Genomic DNA, 23,020 nt, shown 5'->3' with positions numbered 1-23,020 from the left:
TGCTTTCAAAATTATCTTGGAAAGTTTTTCTTTTGATAATAGGAACCCAAGTTCACATGACATCCTATAGTTTACAAAGTAGTTGCTTGTATTAGCGATTTGGATCCTCACATCAACCTTCAATTTCCCTCATTCTACAGATGAAGGATTTATGTCCTCCACACCGCTAAGAGCACTCAAATGATTTGTATAATGGCATACAATTACAGAGCAAGATTCAAGAAAGCAGACTCTATGCTCACATCTGGAGCTTCTGACCCCATATCCAGTGTGCTTTCCACCACAATAATATATATTTTACTACATTATTGGGAAAAAACCCTTGAGAGTAATAGAAACTCTTGTATGCTTTTTCTTCTAGATCACAAGAGTCAAAAATGCATCCAGTAGGTCACATGGAATTCATAACACTTTAGTGAAGAGGAAACTAGTTAGTTATTATCAGGAAATATTTAACAATAACAACAAAACATAGATACTATCAACATCTGGCTTTTAAAGTCAATATGTATGCTAATGGTATCTTTGTATACAGTTTAGTGCCCTCTGTCTTTGAATTTCATACCCACTGCTCTAGACATGCTCCAAAATGTCAAGGCTCTCTCTCATGTGATACCTAAAATTATATATATATATATAAAATATACACCAGTGTACACATATTTTTATGTTCATTTTGTTTCACCTTCTACAAGAAAGCCTTTAGTAATCCTCTTAATTATGATGCTGTGAATCTTTTAATTATTTATGCTGTATATATTACTTGCTTTGTATATATTTCTTTGAATGTTGTCTCTCATTAGATTGTATTAAGTTCCTAGAGGGCAGAGACTGTAGTTTGCCTCTTTTTGTATCCCTAACACTTAGAACAATGCTAGCACATAGTAGGTGGACAAGAAATGTTTAATGCATTGAATTAAATGGAAAATCCCCTTTAATTTCTAAAAATCTCTTCTTTGCCTAAATCCCATGGATCCCAAATTCAAACATTCCCCCTATTGTTCAGCTGAAATACCATGCACAGGAAGAAATGAGTATATTGATGACTTGCATGATTTAAGAGATTTTAAGCTTTCAAGTAGAAGGGTGTTTACATTCAGACTATTTGGACCACTTTTACATATAAGATAGAAATTGGAGCACTGCATCCATCACTTCAAAACTGTTTTTGTGACACTGGTTTTCTCAATTGCCAGGCTTTTCCTTCTGGAGGCTTTCCCGAAATAATTTCACCCTTCCTTGGATTTCTTTCAGAGAAACAATTTTCTGCTCCAAGATGGACTCTAACTGGGCAGCACAGAAATCTACATCATAGCTTATTCCATCTGCCATCTCTAAAAAAGCTCTGAGCCACTGACTGGATTCATTGTAAGGTATTGATTTTTTTTTGTCTGATTTTGAAGATGCCACCTGTTCTTCATTTCCCTCCTCTTCTTCCTCACTCTGCAAAAATATTTTATAATCACTCTTCTCCTTGTTCCCTGCAGGCTTTACAATATGCTTATCTAGTAGCTTTGATTCCTGGTGCCCAATTGGATGGAGATAACTTAAGAGCCTAGCATCAAGAGTTAATTCCTTCACTCTGTTTGCATATCTTAAAGTATTAAGTGTGTTTTCACAAGAACTCAGCCCTGGAGAGATTGTAGCAATCATACAAGTGGAGGAGTTCTGACCTATAAATGAGTCCCTAAGCACCTGTGTCAGTTTGCTGGCTCTGAATGGGGTATGAGACTTATTTTGTCCCAATGCCCTTATACACTCTTTGAGTGCCAAGAGGCTTTTGTTTATCTCTGCCCCTTCTAGCTGCCTCTGTCTGCTGGTTCTGCAGGTGTCTGCTCCCCGTTCATTGCCAGCTAGGTCAATGAGGGAAAACTTTCCATGTAGTTTCCCTTTCCTCTTAAGAATGATTTGAAACACTGCATGACTCCGAGAAGAGTGAGCATTGACAGATGTCTGACCTGAAGTGCGGTAACTACTACCTAGCTCAATGAGATTCAGCACATCTTCTACACAGCACACTTCCTGTTCCTGCAGTCCCAAAACCTGGATTTGTTGCTTGGCATCCTCAAGGACCTTGAGTTTCTTCTTCCAATTCAGTAAATCATAGACTTTGCCCCCATAAATCTCAAAAAATGTCCCATAGACCTTCAAGTCCAATTTCTCATAAGTGGGCTTCTTGAGCATTAAGAAGACATCTTCAGCCACTAAAGCATAGATGCCTTTGGAGCAGTCTTGGTTTCTGCCAGAAATGTCCCCTCCCATAGTGTGAGTTTTCCCACTGCCCGTCTGACCATAGGCAAAGCAAGTGGCCATACCCTTATGGAAGATGTTCTCCACCAGCGGCTGAGCAGTGAATCGGTACACAAACTCATTGGAGGCAGTGTCATCGAACGCATGGTCAAATCGGAAGGTGTGATGTTCAAGATAGCGAGTTAGATCCACCTTCTGCTTGGATTCATGCACCATGACCACGTTCCTGGTGGGGATGGTGATGATGTCCAAGTCTTTCAACAGAGCTTCTTGCTGATTGAGTGGTCTTTTGCGTACACAGACGCAGATTCGGTGATAGTCTGTAGTTTCCGAGCTAAGCATCTTGGAGTAATCCATTTGCCTACGGTATTCCTGAATCATACACATAATCTCGTAGTTGGGACTAACCACATTGACATTTAGGGCTTTCTTGGCCTGAAATTCCAGCAGCTGCTGCCTTCGCTTCTCCCGCTGCTTCTGTAGTTTCTCAATCTCCCGTAGGCAATGTGACTTTCTCTGCTTGACCAAGATAGGCTCACTGAAGGTCACCACGTTGTCTCCTGAAGCGGTCTCATTCTTCTGTGGACGCACCACCCAGTGGTTTGCCAAGCTCTTGTCTCCCTTGGCAGAATAGAGCGCGGACAACGGCAGCGATGATTCTGGAGTGGCCAATCCTGGGTTCAACAAGAACACCGAGGCTAGATCGACCTTCTTGCCCTTATTGGTGCCCTTCTCTACCCACTCCACTGTTACACTATTGTTGTTCTTGTTTACCGAAGCAACGACTGCAGGGTGGACCCTCCCGTCACTCCTCCTGATGTTTAAGGAAATGCCGATGTGAATGGATCCAAAGTGCGGACTCATGCGTTTCAGAGAGGTAGAGCCAGGTAAAACGTGGAAAGAAATCTGGCTGGCCGTGATGGAGGGGCGGAAAGACGTCGGCCTAGGTCGAACTGTCCCAGGGGTGCTTAAGTGGAATAGGCAGGGTCTGAGTCATCCAGAGGTGCAAGGACACAGAGCCAAAGAGTTGGAGAGCCCTTTAGGAGGGCGCCCTTGTATGAATGGGGGAGCAGGGTACGGGACTGGCCGGGTGTGCAACAACTGGCGTCACAATGAGGGCGGGGAGACTCAAATGCAGGGGTGTTCTTCTCCCCAGGCTCTGGGAAAAATATCCAGAAGTCAAGGTCCAAAAACCGAAGAGTGTCCCAGAGTTTAAAGGCTCTGCTAGTTCTTGGACAAGAGGCCGGAAAAACCTACTCAATAATCTGCTGGAGACTTATCCCAGGCCAGTGTGCCCAGAGTTTTGGCTAAACCTGAAGATCCAAAGCGGATTTTCAGAGAGTTTGAGGAAAGAACTTACAAGAGACAACATGCAAACAACTATATCCAGACTAGATAATATAAATTTTCAGAAAAGAGAAAGATCTAGAACTAAAGAGCATAGGAAAAGTTTTTGTTTTGTTTTAAATCATAGGATCTTAGCTGACATCTGAATAAAGTTAAGGAAGCCAGGAGATGAAGATGTGGAGGGAGAGAATGCTATGGGACTCTAGCCTGAACCCTATGAAAGATGCAGTGAGATTTTTTCCCTGCCTCAGGTTTTCCCTTTCCCTTCTATCACATAACCAATCACATAAAAACTTATAGTGTAAACAATCGTGTTCTTTAATTTTAAATTCTGAAGTGATAAGTGATAATTGCATACAATTTGAAAACTTTTGAACAATGTGTCCTATCACAAGTGGGGGGAAAAATTGGAAGAATCTGTTCCTCTCCCCCAACACAGAAAATGTCTACCAAGACTGATTTCAACTTTTAATAGGGTCCCTAATATGTTCATGTCACTATTCATCCCAAGAAGGTCCTGTGTTCTAGTTGCCTCTAGGAAAATATATCTTCTTCAGTTTAGCATATAAAAATTATTAGAATTTGGCGATAATCTCATTTTCCAGGCTTATTATATATTACCTAACTTCAGTCAATCAGTAAGTATTTATTTAGGCTTTATTGCATGCCAGGAACTGTGCTAAGTATAAGTCTCTGCCAAATTTTCCTACTTTTTTCACAGGGTAAATATTCCATCTCCAGGCTCCACAGAATACTAGTTATACCTCATGCTTAATATACATTAATCTTTGTCTGGACATCATCCGATGTATAGATTCCTTCAAGACTCAATTCCTATTTGAGACCTATCCTAATCTCTCCTAATCTCCTAATACAAAATTATTTTGTATTATTTTGTTATTGTTGTTCTTTTCACTTACATAGTTGTATTCATTGTGTATATCATTTATTTGCTTTTGCATACTTTTTTGAGATTGTTTATTCATATTCTCTATCTTTTTAGGAATGTTTTTGGTTATACATGTATTTGTATTCATATAAAAATATATAAACATATATAAATATAATTCACACAATGTATATGCATATATATGTGTATTATTTACATGTATTATTTGTACATATATATTGATTAACAAATAATCATTTGATGCAAAGATTTTTTCCTCCTATTCTACCACTTTGTTATCCTAGATAAACAAGTACAAAATTTTTGTAACAGCAGCTAAATGGCTCAGTGAGTAAAATACTGGGCCTGGAAATCTGGAAGAAGTTAGTTCAAATCTGGCTTCAGATACTTATTAGTTATGTGGCCCTGGGCAAGTCACCTATCTCAAATTTCTCATATATAAATGAGCTGGAGAAGGACATGGCAAACCACCCCAGTATCTGTCAAGAAAATTCGAAACGGGGTCATGGAGAGTCAAATATGACCAAAACTGAACAATTATCTTTAATACATATTCTTTCCTTCTCCCTATACTGTCTATAGCAACTATATTATACTGTTCTGAGAAAGCAAGCAATTTGATATAGGGTATACTGGTACAATAATGCAAAATATATTTCTCTATTAGTCATATTGTGAAAGAAAACATAAACATAACCTTCCCCCAAAAAAAGCCAAGAAAAATTTTAAAATTCTTCTTCAACATGCATCCAGACTCATACAGTTCTTTCTCTGGAGGCAGATAGTATTTTTTATCATGAGTCTTTCAGAATTGTTCTGAGTCATTGTATTGCTAAGAATAATTTAGTCATTCATAGCTTATTATCATACAGTATTGTTGTTACTGTGTACAATGTTCTATTGCTTCTGCTTGCTTCACTTTGCATTAGTTCATGTAGGCCTTTCCAGGTTTTTTTGAAATTATCCTGCTTGTCATCTCTTTTAGCACAATACAACTTATCATAATCATTTCCATAACTTCTTCAACTAATGATGGGATTCTGCTCAATTTTCAATTCTTTACCACAACAACAAAAGGTGCAATCAATACTTAGTATATATAGGTCCTTTTCCTTTTTTATGTCTTTGGGATACAGATGGCACGATCTTTTACAATAATTAATAAAATGAAAAAAGAGGAGGGGGAGGGAAAGGAAAAGGAGGAAAAAAGAAGAAAAAGAAGAAACAAATTTTCCTTAAAAATGGCTGTAATATTCATACCCTTTCACTTATAAATAAAAATGATAAGCATGTATTCTAAAGAAGGCAAAGAGAAGTAAAGAACAAATTCCATATGCAATACTACATGCCCAGCGACAGTTTTTGTAGAAGCAAAACCCTCACAATAAACTACATGCTTATCAATTACAGAATGGCTAAACAAACTGTGTTCCATGAATATAGTGGGATATTACTGTGACATAAGAAATGATGAAGATGGAAAGTACAGAAGATGAGACAATGTTATGAGTTCAATTAAAGTGAGATAAGCAGAACCAGGGATACAATGTATAAAAAGAATACAAAAATGCAAATGGAAAAAAAAAATCAATGTCCAAATGAAAAGTTTGTAGTCATAATTATCAAGCATGGTCTTACAGAAGATATAAGAAAATATATTTGTCCTCCTTTCACTAGGAGATGAATAATTATGGGTATGAAATACTACATATAGTTTCAAACAGCTGAAATTATTTTTCATTTGCATTGCTTATTTTTATTGCATTGATTTTTTTTCTTTTTTATGAGGGGGGCCTCAAGGAACAGGAATTAATATATTTGAAAGTGACAAAAATTTTAAAAATAGCAATAAACATAAATAGGATATAGAATATTTCTCTCTCAATTGGGAGGGAAATTAGTATCCTATTTTCCTTTTCTTCATTTGTCTTTTTTTTGGTAAATGATTTAGTAAACTCATAATCAAAGATAGTGTGACATAGCTTTGTTATCAGGAAGAACTGGATTTGACTTTAGCAAAAAGAAAAAGAAAAGAAATTACAGGCAACGAAGAGATAAAACTACCATTCTTTGCAAATGATATGATGATATACTTAGAGAATCCTAGAAAATCATCCAAAAACCTCTTGGAACAATTAGCAGCTTTAGCAAAGTTGCAGGATATAAAATAAACACACAAAAAGTCCAGCAGCAAGAGATAGAAAGAGAAATTCCATTTAAAATAATTGTAGGCAAAATAAAATATTTGGGTGTCTACTTGCCAAGACAAAGCCAGGAACTACATGAACACAATTACAAAGCACTTCCGCCACAAATAAAGTCATATCTAAACAATTAGAAATAATATCCATTGCTCATGGGTAGGCTGAGCTAATATAATAAAAAATAACAATTATGCCTAAATTAGTTTATTTGTTCAGTGCCATACAGACCAAATTGCCAAAAATTGTGTTATAAAACTTGAAAAAATAACAACAAAGTTCATCTGGAAGAAAAAAATATCAAGAATATAAAGATAATTAATGGATAAACAAACAAACAAACAAAAAAAACAAAAACAAAAGATGGTTGCTTAGCAGTACCAGACCTAAAACTATATTATAAAACAGCAATCATCAAAACCATTTGGTTCTGGCTAAAAAAGTAGAGTGGTGGATCAGTGAAATAGATTAGAGACATATGACATAATAATCAAGGTCCATGATAACCTAGTATTTGATAACCCCAAAACTTTAGCTTCTGAGATAAGAACATAGTATTTTACAAAATTTGCTGAGAAAATTGGAAAATATACCAAAATACCAAAATTTGAGTATAAAGGGTCATGTCATAAACAAATTAGGAGAGCAAAGAATAATTTACCTCTCATATCTTTGGAGAACAGTGTGATGTATGACCAATGAATAACTAGAAGACATTATGAAATGCAAAATGGACAACTTTGATTACATTAAATTAAAATGTTTTTGAATAAAAAACCAACAGAAACAAGATTAAAAGAAAAGTACAAAGTTGGAGAAAAAAAATTTTACAACCATTGTTTCTGATAAAGGCCCCTTTTCTAAAATATATAAAAAAATATAAGAATAGAAGTCATTGCCTAATTGATAAATGGTCAAAGGATATGAGCAAACAATTTTCAGATGATGAAATAGTCATCTATAGTCATTTGAAAAAAATGCTCTGAGTCACTATTGAACAGAGAAATGCAAATTAAAATAACTCTGAGATCTCTCACACCTCTCAGATCGTACAAAATGAAAGAAAAAGATAGTGATTTATATTGGAAGGGATATATTGTTGTTGGAGTTGTGAAATGATCCAACCAATTTGGAGATCATTTGGAATTATGCCCAAAGGGCTATAAAAGTGTGCATACCATTTGACTCAGCAGTGCCCATACTGTCTGTGTATCATAAAAAAGGGATAAGGACCCACATGTGCAGAAATGTTTGTAGCAGTTCTTTTTGTGTTGGCAAAGAACTTTAAAATGAGTAAATGCCCATCAACTGGGGAAAGGAATACATTATGGTATATGAAATAATGGAATATTATTGTTCTATAAAAATGATAAACAAGTTATTTTTAGAATGGCTTAGAAAGATTTACATGAAAAAATTGGGTTCAGGTCTGCTTCTGACACATACTAGCTATTCTACTCTTCTCAAATTGCTTACCCCCTCTGCATCTTAGACAATCCTCTGAGAATGTAAGTTCCAGAAGAATAGTTTATTTATATCCACGAGAGTCTTAACACAGGAGGTTTCTGAACCAATAAAATCAGATACCTCCTTTTACCCTCCCACCCATCTACCCCTGCAACTATAGTGAGGAGAGAACCATCTAAATATGGCAATTAGAAAAGATTTATTGCAGTACTTAGAACAATTCCTTGAAATTATATGAATTTTGTGAATACAGTGTAAAGTAAATGAATATTAAATACATGAATAAAAAGTAAAATCTTTAAAGTTGAAGAGAAACTAGTTACTATGAGGCTAAAAAATTGATAGGCATTAAGATGAGGTGATTAACTTCTCTAACATATTTTCCCCCTTTCTAATAAATATTTATCCCTGGGAAAATTACTATCAGCAATGATAGATTGTTTCCACCTATGAGATCATCTTTTTTTTATTAAAGCTTTTTATTTTCAAAACATATGCATGGACAATTTTTCAATATTGACTGTTTCAAAACCTTGTGTTCCAAATTTTCTCCCCTTTCTCCTCATCCCCTCCTATGGATGGCAAGTAATGCAATATATGTTAGACATGTTAAAAATATGTGTTAAAGTTAATATATGTATTCAATATAATTGAATCAGAAAAAAATCAGACAAAAAGAAAACAAAATGAGAAAGAAAGCAAAATGCAAGCAAACAACAACAAAAGGAGTGAAAATGTTATGTTATGATCCACATTCAGTACCTCTCTCTAGATGTAGATGATTCTTTTCATCACAAGATCATTGGAACTGACTCAATCATCTCATTGTTAAAAAGAGCCATGTTCATCAGAATTGGTCATCACATAGTCTTGTTGCATGTAAGATGATCTCCTGGTTCTGCTCATTTCACTTAGTATCAGTTCATGTAAGTCTCTCCAGGCCTCTCTGAAATCATCCTGCTTATCTATTTTTATACTTCAATTATATTCTATAACATTCATATACCATAACTTATTCAGCCATTCTCCAATTGATGGGCATCCCACTAAGTTTCCAGATTCTTGCCACTACATAAAGGGCTACCACAAAGGGGTCCCTTTTCCCCCTTTATGGAAATCATCTGTTCTAACACTAATATTTAAGAAATAAGACAACTGAGGATCAGAGAGTTTAAGGAGATTATTCTTCCAGATAAGACATCAAATCATTAGTTATGACCTTGGGGGATAGGTAAGGGAAATACAACTTTTGTTATCAGGAAGAGTATGCAAATACCATATTTAACAAGTATTTATTCTTTATCTATAATTGATAGAATAATTAGATATTTTAAGTTAAAGATTATTGTACATTTAAAAAGTATTATACTTAATCCTTGCATACAATAAACTTAAAGATACTTGCTAAGCTTTAGTTACTAATGATGCTTCTACTAGCTATAACCAAATGATGTATCTGGTTTGTTTAAAATTGCTTCTGACTCCACACCTCCTCAGGTGTTGTATTTTTTTTTTTTTTTCAGAGTAGGATAGGTTTACCTTCTTACCTTTAGAAAATGAGCTCAGTAATTTACATTGATTAGTTACATGTACAGTCCCAGTTTGGAGCCTGTCAAGATTGTTTTAAGGCAGGGAATGTGATTTCTAATCTCATTTTAAATACTAATCTCCCAGGAGAGAAGCATCAAATAAACAACCTTTGAGCATGATCCTAAATTGACATCTAGCAGCTGTTCTGTTTGTTTGATCATTAAGTGGTATTGGGGGGTGGAGAGAGTGATGGGGGAAGGTCTGGGTTTCCTTGGTACGTGGAAGCATGCTTGAAGTTAATTTTGTTCTTCCTAAGTGTTTAGAATATTTCTCTGAATGTCTTTGGTCATGAGGCCTTAAACCTTTCCAATTTCTAAAAAGTTCTTTGTAGAAGCCAATGTCACATCTTGCCAACCTTTATCTATTGAAAAATAATAGGAACTTAGAGTATATAAATGGCATTTTGCCAAAGTAACTATAAATTTTTGACTTCTGATATTTCAACATTTATTTGTTACCAAACTTAACAAAGGCAGAGAAGTTCAAACTTCCAAGATACCCTTAACATTCCATAGTGCAAGCTTGTTACTATGACAACTGTATTAATTTTAAGCAATCTTTTCTGAGAATATTAAAGGACATTGCTTAATTGGCTATTTTTACATGATTGCTAAGTATATTATAAGGGCAAAAACGGTAAAAATTCAATAAAGGAGTGGAGCCAAGATGGCAGAGAAAAGTCAAGAACTGGTAGAGCTTTCCCAAGTTTCCTTTGGAAACAACATTAAATCAAACCTCTAAACAAATTCTGGAATAACAGAATTCACCAAAAGACAGAGTGAAATAATTTCCCAGCTTAAGATAATTTAGAAATACTTTGAGAAAGGTCTGACCCACTTGGTAAAAGGGGAGAGCAAGTCAGCAGATGTGTCAGGTGAATCCAGGGAGGTTCTTAGCCACAGTGCAGATCAGCAACCCAGGACCCTTCATTTTAGCTCAGCAGTCCAGTGGCACCGTAGTAGCCAGTTATGAGGCTTGCAACCCCAGAAAAGGAGGCAAATTGTGAGCCCCAGAACCCTGGCACAAAAGACATGACTAGGCTGGGTCACCTCAATGCAGTGGGCAAACCACAAGCACCTGAATCCCTGCAAGTGGCCCAGCACCAAAACCTTGGGACACTGTCTCAGGTGCTCTGGGAGTGGAGCTCAACTTTAACAGTCAACAAATAGGATTTAAAATGGATAAGAAATAGAAAAGAACCCATAGAAAGCTACTATATAAACAAGGAAGATCAAAACACAAACTCATAAGAGGATTCACATGCTTACCTGTGAAGTATCAAAGGGAAATATGACTTGGGCTTGAGAACAATTATCCTTTCCAGTGAGCTTAAAAATGATTTTTTCAATCAAGTGAGATAAGTGGAAGAAAAATCAGAAAAAAGAAATGAGAGTTATGCAGGAAAATTATGAAAAAGAAGAGTCGACAGCTTAGAGAAGGAAATACAAGTATTAACTGAAGAAAATATCTCCTTTAAAAGTAGAATCAGCCAAATAAGGAGATACAAAAGCTAGTTAAAGAAAATAACTCCTTAAAAGTTGGAATTAGGCAAATAGAATCTAATGACTGAGACATCAAGAATCAGTCAAACAAAATCAAAATAATTGAAAAAATAGAAGAAAATGTAAAATATCTCATTGGAAAATTAAGTAATCTTCTGTACAGAAATAATAGACCCAGGAGAGAGAATGAAAGAATTATTTGAATAGCTGAGAGCCATAATAATAATTAAAAAAAAGTTTGATTATCAAGGAAAACTGCTCTGATATCATATATTAGGAGAGTAAAATAGTCATTGAAAGAATCCACCAATCACCTCCTGAAAGAGATTCCAAAAAGGAAACTCCAAGAAATATTCTGGTCAAATTCAAGAATTATCAGGTCTGGGGTAGCGTGGTGCTATAGTGGACAGAATACCAGCCCTGAAGTCAGGAGGACCTGAGTTTAAATCCAGCTTCAGACACTTAACACTTCCTAGCTGTGTGACCCGGGCAAGTCACTTAACCCCAACTGTCTCAGGGGGAAAAAAGAATTACCAGATCATGTAGAAAATACTGTAAGCAACTTGGAAAAATAAATCAATTATCAAATAGTTAATAGTCATGATTACTCAAGACTTAGCAGCTTCTTCATTAAAGGATCAGAGGACTTGGAATGTGAAGGCAAAGGATCTTAGATTACAACCAAGAATTAATTACCCACCAAAACAAAAATAATCTTTTAGGGAAAAATATGGATATTCAATAAATAAGGGATTTTCAAGTTTTCCTAATGAAAAGATCAGAGTTAAACAAAAAATTCAGTCTTCAAATACAAGACTCAAGAGAAACATAAAAAGATAAAAAATAAACAAAAACAAAAACATTTGATTCAATAAGATTAAACTGTTATATCCATACATGGGAAGATGACACTTGTAACTCTTTATAACTATATCTCTATCTATGAAAGATTATGAAAAAAGACTTGATAAGAGTTGGTATCTGTTTAGATTTCGAGTCTGTATTGGGGGAAATGATAAGAAAGAGTCAGATATGAACCTAGAATTACACATTTGGGTGACTAGAAAGGTAGGAGTGCCCTTGGTAGAAAAAGAAAAATTTGGAGAAGGGATAGATTTTGGGAATAAGAAAATCAATTCAATTTTAGATATATTGTGGTCAGGTTATTGATGACACATTAAATAGAGTTCTAGTGCAACTTAAGAAAGTAATGAGACACAAATAATGTTATTAAACAGCAATATGTGATAAATATACTGAGAAGGTACAAAACACAATTGGATAGGAGGAGTTCAATGTTCTGTTAGTAAGATCTCAGTAATTATATAAATGTATTTATAAGCTCATAATTAGGAACCAGTGCTTAGATTCATCTAGAATCTTGCTGAGAAAATGTTATATTTTCTTTTTTTTGGTTCTTTTATTCAGAATTTACATTTGGGTTAATCTTTCTATAAAATACAATAATTTACTATGAAATAATAACAGGAAAAATAGACTTTCAGTAATTTGTGGTTATTAAAAGTGCCTAAAGATTAAAAGGAAAAAAATAAAGTGTGATGACCATGTCACTTCTCTATGCAATATAGTATCTCCCTATTATATCTGGGATCTAACATAAACTTTTCTATATGTCTTTCAAGCCCTTTATAAACTGACTCCATTCTGTCATTTCACTCTTATTTCACATTGCTTCTCTACCCAAAAACTTTAATTCAGACATATATATGCACCAAGGAATTTTTTTGTTTATTTATTTGATTCATGTCTGGCTCTTTGTGACCCCATTTGGTGTTTTCTTGGCGAAGATATTTGAGTGCTTTGTCATTTCCTTCTCTACTTCATTTTTACAGATAAGGAAACTGAGGCAAAGAGTTAAGTGATTTGCTCAAATTCACGTAACTACTAAGTGTCTAAGGCTATATTTAAATTCATGTCTTTCTGATTTCAGGCCCAGCATTCTATCCACTGCATTACCTAGCCCATCCTCAAAACAAGTGATATGTTGAAGGAAGCTCAATTGGCTCATAAGAATTTATTGTTAAATTAACATTTTGATTGTCTAAACTTAATAGAATGATGGAATAAATGCTAATTATGCAGATTAAACTTAAAATTGCATTGCATCATTTTTTGAGGGGGGACATAGGGTTGTTGAATTTTATCAACTTATCCTTAACATTTCATGTCTTTCTGTCTGCAACTTTACATTGGCTTTCTAGCAATCCATACTTGAAATATGTTCTCTCCTCATCATCATTTCTTGGAATCTCTAACTTGCTTCAATACACTCTTTAAGTTTCAGCTTTTTGAACACTTCTGTGAGTGCTTGCCCACCTTCACAACTTCATATATACCTGCAAATATATCTCACCTCACTATATTGGCATTTTCTTAAGTGCAAAGAGTTTTACTTTTGTCCTTTTTATCCCAGAGCCTAGAATGTCAACAGGCATTTGTTAAGCAAATGTATTAGAACTGTGATTGACTGGAATGCATCTGATCAAGTGACTTCCTCTTTAGTTGTGCTATGCAACCACATGATTTGAGATGTTATTTTTTAGTTTCTGCTGCACCAAATCCCCATTTTTAATGACATAAAAAATGAGTGATTTTTCTGAGGTATTTGGCATTTAAGACTCGAAATGATATTTAGAAACATCCAAGCCAGTCTAGTGTTTTCTTTTTTCTTCTCTTTTCTTGAATTATAGCTACACTATCCTAAAGTAATAAAAGAAGGCATTTTAGAATCATTAGCATTCTGGGTGTGGTAAAGTTGCTTCCTCCCATTAACTAATTTATATGATGAAAATTATTCCAGGACTGCTACTCTCAATCAAATGCCTTGGTGTGATATCTGCTGCTTATATTGAAACTATTATTTATCATTGCTAGAGTCTGGTATCTTGTCTGTCAGCATAATATTCATTTACCAGCTTCCTATGATGTTTATATACCTGTAAAAAATATGAGGCAAGCAGAGGAAAGAGTTCTGGATTTGCAGTCTGGAGTCTTCTTTGACTCTCTAGAAATGATTATCTATGGGACCTTAGTTATGTTACTTAGATATTAGAATATAAGCTCCTTGAAGTCAAGGACTTTGCCCCATCCCCTTCTTTAGTTCCTTTCTCCCCAACACTGAGGACAGTGGTGGGTGTATAGTAAGGTTGTAATAAATGCCTGTTGGCTGACTTGTACTAAGTTTCTCTTCCATAATAAAAAAAGGAGGGTGAGTGGGATTTGATTGACTGACTTATAAGGTCCCTTGAAGATCTAAATCTATAATATTCAAAATTAGTAAATATGTCTAACTAGGAGTTTTTAAACTTTTTGGTGCTATTTTATGAGCCTCTTTTGGCGGTCTTGTAAAGATTATGGAGCCCTTCTTCAATAAAAAAAGAAAAGAAATTCATTGTATAAATGAAAATAAACTAATTCAGAAAAGAAAACTATTATGTTGAAATGTAAATATCAAAATATTAAAGAAAAAATTACAAAGTCCTAAGTCAAAAACTTTTGATTTATGTAATATCTGAATAACCAGTTCATATTAACTGTGTATATGCATGGTAGGCTGGAAATGGGTGGGATAGAAGAAAAGAAGAGAGATGGAGAAGGGAAAAGGAGGTATTAGTGCTCGTTTAAAAAATGTCTCAAACATAAAAACATCTGGCTGAATAAAGTTTACCTTTCAAAGAGCTATAATATTGGATGTTCTGTTGAAAGAATTATTAAATATAAAATATTCAATACAAAATATAATTACTAATCCCTTTTTCATTTAAAAGGGAATCTACAAATAACATAACAGATAGACTTGTTTAATACAGCATATTTGGACTAAATGGGAGATGGTTTCTTTACAAAAATTAATGCCAATCTCTAACAAATATTCTACTGTTTTTTCAAAACATTGCCCCTCAGTTCATAGTTACAGAATAGTCCTAATATTAAAATGATTGTAATTAAGTGCCTATAAAAATATAATAATAGTGGCCCACCACAAAAACTATGACACTGTATAAATATTTGATTATTAACACACAATTAGAGGCAAGAGATTACAGAAGGGAAATTGTATTGCTTAGAGTACAATATAAGAATATTATTTGTTTACTTTTTAAACATTCTGATTTTTATCATATCAACTTGAAAAAAAAATTAAGGGTCACAGAAAGAAAAAAGAAGGTTTCAAGATGGATATCCATCTGTTTGACCAGACTTTTACCTAATGAATGTGGGAGGAAGAAGAGATCCTGGGAATACCTTGTTCTCTTACTTTTAATAAATAGCATTCTGTTTCTATCCCAATTGCCAGTGATATTGGCAGAGAAATTCACTACATTCTGAGAAATAGAATTTTAAAAAATACTTTGGCATGACTGAAGTGAAAGTTTCACTTACTTCAACTTGCCTTATTCTTTCTGTTCTCTTGGCTTTCTGAGTGACATCAACAAAGCTTTACTTAAATGAGGATGACAGAAGAGGGCCCTGGAGAAGTTGCAAGTGTCATTTAAGGATCATATCTTTATTGATAAAGTCACTTGCTCTTCACAATTATGTCTGCCAATGCATTTTCAGTTGCTTGGTAAATAATGAAAAATTATGCTAATGAAATAGTATCACTAAACAATCACACAGAGCATTCTGTAGAATGAATAATATAAAAGATGCATTCTAATGACAGGGATTTTGTAAACATTATTTGCTATTAAAGCATCTTACATTTGTGTGTAGAATACATATCTATATCTAGCTATTTATCTTTATAAATAAATACATATATGTACATATCTAGTTATAATTATAGTTTATCTTATAATTATGCATTTCTACTTTATTGATGAAGTTATATAATATAGGTATTTTATAATTTTGGTGTTATTATATCCCTTATAGCCAGAAACTTAGATTTTTTTTTATCATTTTGTATAATTTCTTTAATTTAGTAGTCTCATTTCATTTGCTGGTAAATTAAATTTTTTTGAGTTAATATAATAAAATGATACTATAAAAACTATTATTGTTTCCAAAGCTAGTAGGTATGTATGAATGCATATGTGTATATATGTATGTATATGTACACATACCTAAATGATACATTTATTTTGTGTTTGTATATATATATATGTATATATATATATATATATATATATACATATATATATATACACATATGACAAAAACTATTATTGGGTGAATACATACAAGTGCATATACGCAAATATACACACATATACATATATTTTCATATGCAGGTGTGGCTTATCACCCTAATATAGTTAAGATTACATCCACTTGCAAGACTATAGAAATAGGAGGGATACTATATATATATATATATATATATATATATATATATGAAGTATATGCTAAACTTATAAGGCCAACAATGAGTCAGAAAGATAAGGATTCTTCCCTGCTTAAGTGCCTGGATCAATTGTAATACCCACAAATTCCAAAGCATAGGTAGAACTAAATCAGCACTGCTTGACTTCTTTGTAGATACCTACCTCTATTAGTATTTGATTAGTATTTGAGCAGACTATCAAATGCTTTTTCTATTGAGATGATCATATGATTTTTGTTAGTTTGTTTATTGATATACTCAATTATGCTAGTAGTTTTCCTGATAGTGAAGCAACTATGTGTTCCGGCTATAAATCCTAGTTGGTTGTGATATATTATCCCAAGGATGACTTTCAGGAATCTCTTTGCTAATATTTTATTTAAGATTTTTGCATCAATATTCATTAGGGAAATTGGTCTGTAATTTTCTTTCTCTGTTTTCACCATTCCTTGTTCAGCTATCAGCACCATATCTGTGTCATAAAAAGAATTTGGTAGAACTCCTACTTTCCCTATTTTTTCAAGAAGCTTATATAGTATTGGAATTAATTTTTCTTTATATGTTTGATAAAATTCACATGTAAATCCCTAGCCCTGGAGATCTTTTCTTAGGGAGTTAATTAATAGCTTGTTCATTACTTTTTCTAAAATGGGACTATTTAAATAATTTATTTCCTCTTCTGTTAACCTGGTAAATCTATATTTTTGTAGATATTCCTCCATTTCATTTAGATTATCAAAATTATTGGCATAAAGTTGGGCAAAATAGCTCATAATTTTTGCTCTAATTTCCTTTTCATTCGTGAAATTTCTCTCTTTTAATTTTTGCAACTAACAATTTCATTTTCTTCTTTCATTTTTTAATCAAATTAACTAAAGGTTTATCTATTTTGTTGTTTTTTTTTTTCATAAAACTAACTGTTAGGATTCTTACAAGGTGCCAAGTCAGTGGAATTGATGAGATAAGATTCTCTAATTGACATGTACTTAGTACTTATACAATTCCACAAGATTCACACCTGTAAGAGAGCATATATAGAGGAGCTGTGAGGGCCAAAGAAGAGAAGCCCACCAGAAAGTCTCGGAGGAGGAGACAGATTCATTCCATCTTCTACCTTTGTGCTGGCTGGAGACTAAAGCACAAACCTTTGAATTCTGAAGGAGACAGAGACGGAAGTCCATTGAAAGCTCTGAGCCTCAGCCAGGATTCAGTCAAGGAGATTCCAAAGCCAGAGAAAGCAGCTTAAGCTCTCAGAACCAAGACTACAGAAGGCCTCCAGAAAAACTAGTCAAGCCCCAAGTGAAGGAGATAAGACTTTGAAAGAGACAGTAAATACTTGGGGGGTACTTACACTGAACTGAAAGGAAGGCTGCCTCCAGAAGCCCCCCAAGAAACCTGCTCCCAGAGAATTTTACACTTTAGAGAAAAACATTACAACCCAACTCTTAGTTTTATGTATTAGTTCAATAGTTTTCTTATTTTTTTGTTTTATTAATCTCCCCTTTTATTTTCAGAATTTCAAATTTGGTATTTAATTGAGGGTTTTTGATTTGCTCTTTTTCTAGCATTTTTAGTTATAAGCCCAATTCATTGATTTTCTCTTTCTCTATTTTATACAAGTAAACATGAAGAGATATAAAATTTCTCTTTATAATTGCTTTGGCTGCATCCCACAAATTTTGGTATATTGTCTCATTATTGTCATTTTCTTAGATGAAATTATTGATTTGTTGTTTTCACTTATTTTTTTAGGATTAGATTATTTAATTTCCAATTAATTTTTGTTATATTTTCTCCTGGTCTTATGTATTTTTCTTACATCATGATCTGAAAAACATACATTTAATACTTCTGCCTTTCTGCACTTGATTTTGAGATTTTTATGCCCTAATGCATGGTCAATTTTTGTATAGGTTCCATGAACTGCCGAGAAAAAAATAAACTCTTTTCAGTCTCCATTAATTTTCCTCCAAAGATCTATCACACCTAACTTTTCTAACATTCTGTTTGCTTCCTTAACCTCTTTCTTATTTATTTTGCTGTTCAATTTATCTAGTTATGAGCCTGGTTGAGATGCTCTGCTAGTATTGTTTTGCTTCTATTTCTTCTTGCATCTCTCTTAACTTCTCCTTTAGGAAGTTAGATGCTATACCACTTGATGCATATATGTTTAGTATTGATTCATTATCTATGGTACTCTTTAGTAAAATATAATTTCCTTCCTTATTTCTTTTAATTAGATCTATCTTTGCTTTTACTTGATCTGAGATCAGGATTGCTATCCCTGTTTTTTTGTTTTTGTTTTTTTTTTTTTTTTTTACACTTCACCTGAAGCATAATAGATTCTACTCCATACCTTTACTTTCATTCTGTATGTATCACTATGCTTTAAATGTGTTTCTTGAAAACAACATATTGTAAGATTCTGTTTTTTAATTTAGTCTGCTATCTGCTTCCATTTTATGGGAGACCTCATCAACTAACATACCATAGTCAAAATAACTAATTCTATGCTCAAAAAGTTATCAAACTGTGCATACCCTTTGATCCAGCAGTGTTTCTATTGGGCTTATATCCCAAAGAGATTATAAAGAAGGGAAAGGGGTCTGTATGTGCACGAATGTTTGTGGCAGCCCTTTTTGTAGTGGCTAGAAACTGGAAACTGAGTGGATGTCCATCAGTTGGAGAATGGCTGAATAAATTGTGGTATATGAATATTATGGAATATTACTGTTCTGTAAGAAATGACCAACAGGATGATTTCAGAAAGGCCTGGAGAGACTTACACGAACTGTTGCTGAGTGAAATGAGCAGGACCAGGAGATCATTATATACTTCAACAACAATACTATATGATGACCAGTTCTGATGGACCAGGCCATCCTCAGCAACGAGATCAACCAAATCATTTCTAATGGAGCAGTAATGAACTGAACCAGCTATGCCCAGAAAAAGAACTCTGGGAGATGACTAAAAACCATTACATTGAATTCCCAATCCCTATATTTATGCCCACCTGCATTTTTGATTTCCTTCACAAGCTAATTGTACAATATTTCAGAGTCTGATTCTTTTTATACAGCAAAATAATGTTTTGGTCATGTATACTTATTGTGTATCTAATTTAAATTTTAATGTATTTAACATCTACTGGTCATCCTGCCATCTAGTGGAGGGGGTGGGGGGTAAGAGGTGAAAAATTGGAACAAGAAGTTTGGCAATTGTTAACGCTGTAAAGTTACCCATGCATATAACCTGTAAATAAAAGGCTATTAAATAAAAAAAACAAACAAACAAAAACAAAATAACTAATTCTGTGTTTCCTGCCATCTTATTTACTCTAACTTATGCTTTTCTCTTTCCTATCCCCCTTCCCTCTTCCCCAGTATTTTGCTTCTGATGAATACTTCCCTCAAACAGCCCTCCCTCTTTAGAGTCCCTCCCCTTTTTTTACACCTTCCCCTAATACTTCTGTTTTCCCTTCTTTTTGTCTTTCCCTGTCTTTTCCCCTTTCCCCTCCCACTTCCCTATAAATTGAGACAAGTTTCTCTGTGAAACCAAATATATCTGATATTCTCTCTCTGAGCCAAATCTGATGAGAGTAAGATTGACACAATGCTCATCCCCTTCCCTTCTTTCTCTCAATTATAATAGATCTTCTTTGCCTCTTCATGAGATGTAATTTCTCTTATTTTACCTCCTTTTTCCTCTTTTTTTTAGTATGATTCCCTTTTAACCTCTAATTTCTTCATATACATATATATATATATATATATCTTTGAATAAGATTCATTTAAATATGTGAGTTTTCCATAGTTTTTAAAAAATTTTCTTAGTATAGTACAGGTTTATATCACAGTAATTTTAATAATGGGGAATTTGAAGTGGAGATGAATCAACTATATTAAATCACAGGTTACTAGACTCAAAATTAACTACAGTCAGAGACTTCAATTTTCTTAGTGATCTTTTTAATTATTTTAATTTGTAAACCTCTTTGCATGTGTTTGTAACTTACTTTTTTCATTAAATGTGACATAATGATTACTATAAGTACTATTGGCAAATCTATTACATTTGTTCTTTGTCTTTCAAATCCATTTAATCCTATGCAAGAGAATATTGGAAAGAAAATGAAAAAATAAGACAACTAAGGTTTTTGAGAAAATTTTAGTTAGGGAAATACAGATATTGTTCGTTTTTAAAGTCACTAATATTTGGGCAAACATCAATTTAAAAGGAAAAAAAATCCTCCCATTTTTCATAAAGTACCATGGTGGTATTAGTAACACTGAAGGAAAAGTCCCTTTATAAAAAAGACTTTTTTAAATGATAATTATCAAACCCATTTAAAATTAGAAAATATATTTGAGCTAGTGAAATAAAAGTAAGCCATTATAATGAATTGACAAGGACAATGATGTATTTTCTACTGATACTCTGATGAGATATTGTAAACTTTTATTAATACTATATATGTGCATCTTTTTACCTACTTACTGGCAGAAAAAGGCATTTAAAATAAATTCTATTAATCTAAAATTGCCTCAAAGATTTAACTAATTCAGATTACCTTTTATTGTCAATTTCACTTAATGACTAATACTGTTCCAGTACAGAGCACTGCTTCAATAATTATACTTTATATTTGTAGAATAGTTAGACTGGAATAAAAAGCTGGTACAAAGTTGGTGAGAAGTCCTTCTTGTACTGCTTTTCTGTTACATAAACTATTATATATATATATATATATATATATATATATATATATATATATATATATAATATATATATACATATATATATATATCCCCCAAAGTTATATATAAATACTTTAGGGGTATTGGATGTTCAGAAGGCCATGTGATTCTGAATAATTCTATCTGAAAAGAAAAGATACAGCATGTTGTAATGGATAAAGTGATACATGGGACATTGGCATTATAATAGTTTGGTCTGGATGGCCTGAGTTCCTTTGCAACTTTGAAATTCTGTGACTTGTGATCTCTTTTCCATATCAGTCAATCAATAGGCATTTATAAAACACTTATTGATTGCCAAGTACTATGTGAAACTGGATATAAAAGGAGCAAAAATTCTCCCTACTCTCAAGGAGCTTGCAATGGAATAGGATAGACAACATATAAATATATACATGTAAAGTAAGCAATATAAAGGATAAATAATAGAAAGAAGGCAACAAAATTAAGAGGGTTTGGGAAAACTACTCAGATTTTAGTTGCTACTTAAAGGAAAATGTCATTTGGCAAAACAGAGGAGAGAAGGCTTTCAAAGCATGAAGGACCTTGAGTTAAGGCACTGATTTATTTTTATTTTTTATCTTTGCATTCCTAATGCCTAGTGAAAGGAAAGAAAAATCTACAATCAATGCCTTGGATGCTTTGCTTTGTATTGCCTTACTAATCTTTTACAACTATGTGCTAACCTTGGGTAAAAATGTATGTGTAACCCAACTATGATATAATCCCAAGGAAATTCCTATTTTAGTAAATCTTAGAAGTATAACTAAATCATTATAAAATGTGTATCTTACATTTGTCACCATAATAAGCTTACATATATAAGGATCTTTTTATTAAATGATTGAAATAAGAAAACCCCATAAAGGATTACTTTAGACATCAAAGGGCTAATTGAGACCTCTTGAAAAAAAAAAAAAAACAAAGTTAGGATGTCATAAAGATAGCACATAATTCAATGACCTGCAAAATGTAATCTTTCATGAATAAGCTTCTAGAGGACTTTGCTGCACCATACATAAATCAAAAAATCTATAAATAATTGGGAATTTTGTTCTTGGGGTCTCAGATCATACTAGGAAGACTGTAGAGGCCACCTTTGTTTCTCTAAATAAAAGTTAGATATTTTGTCCAGAAATGTTTCCCAATTTCTTTTTTATACTAACATAATACCTTGCATATACTAGCTAGCTAAATACCTGTTGATTGGTTAAATAGTCTGTGCTAGGAAACTTTTCAAATACTACTTTTTACATTTATCAGTTATTTAAACATAGAGAAGTCTCCAAACCTCTCTAAAACTGTTTCTCCATCTGCAAAATGCTGAAGTATCAGTATATGGCATAGTGATTAGACTACGAGACTAGATGTCAGGAAAATCTGGTTTTTCATCTTGCTTCCAATCTTTATTAATTATCACCCTGGGGAAGTAATTTGATATAATACATTTCCTACTTATCACAAAGCACACACATACACACACATGTATGTATATTTGCAAATGTGTGTATATGTGTACATATATGTATATATGAAAATGTTCTATATGTATATAATATAGCATAAGCATATATAATACTACATGCATATTATATAGTTAATGATATAAAATATAGGTAATATATAATATTTAAATTAGTATA

General features: G+C 33.3%; 1 protein-coding gene across 1 annotated transcript; it reads right to left on the bottom strand.

The window, feature by feature from the left end:
• Positions 1–919: 919 nt before the first annotated feature.
• KIF2B (kinesin family member 2B) lies at positions 920–3,327 on the bottom strand. The gene has a single exon (XM_012548080.3). It carries the CDS (start codon positions 3,112–3,114, stop codon positions 1,186–1,188), a length of 1,929 nt encoding a protein of 642 aa, XP_012403534.1. The 5' UTR covers positions 3,115–3,327; the 3' UTR covers positions 920–1,185.
• Between the last annotated feature and the right edge of the window lie 19,693 nt (positions 3,328–23,020).

Source organism: Sarcophilus harrisii, chromosome 4 (assembly GCF_902635505.1).
Source record: "Sarcophilus harrisii chromosome 4, mSarHar1.11, whole genome shotgun sequence".
Lineage (NCBI taxonomy): Eukaryota > Metazoa > Chordata > Mammalia > Dasyuromorphia > Dasyuridae > Sarcophilus > Sarcophilus harrisii.
Note: the sequence above shows the minus strand (reverse complement) of the source record. Positions and strands in the feature narration are given on the sequence as shown.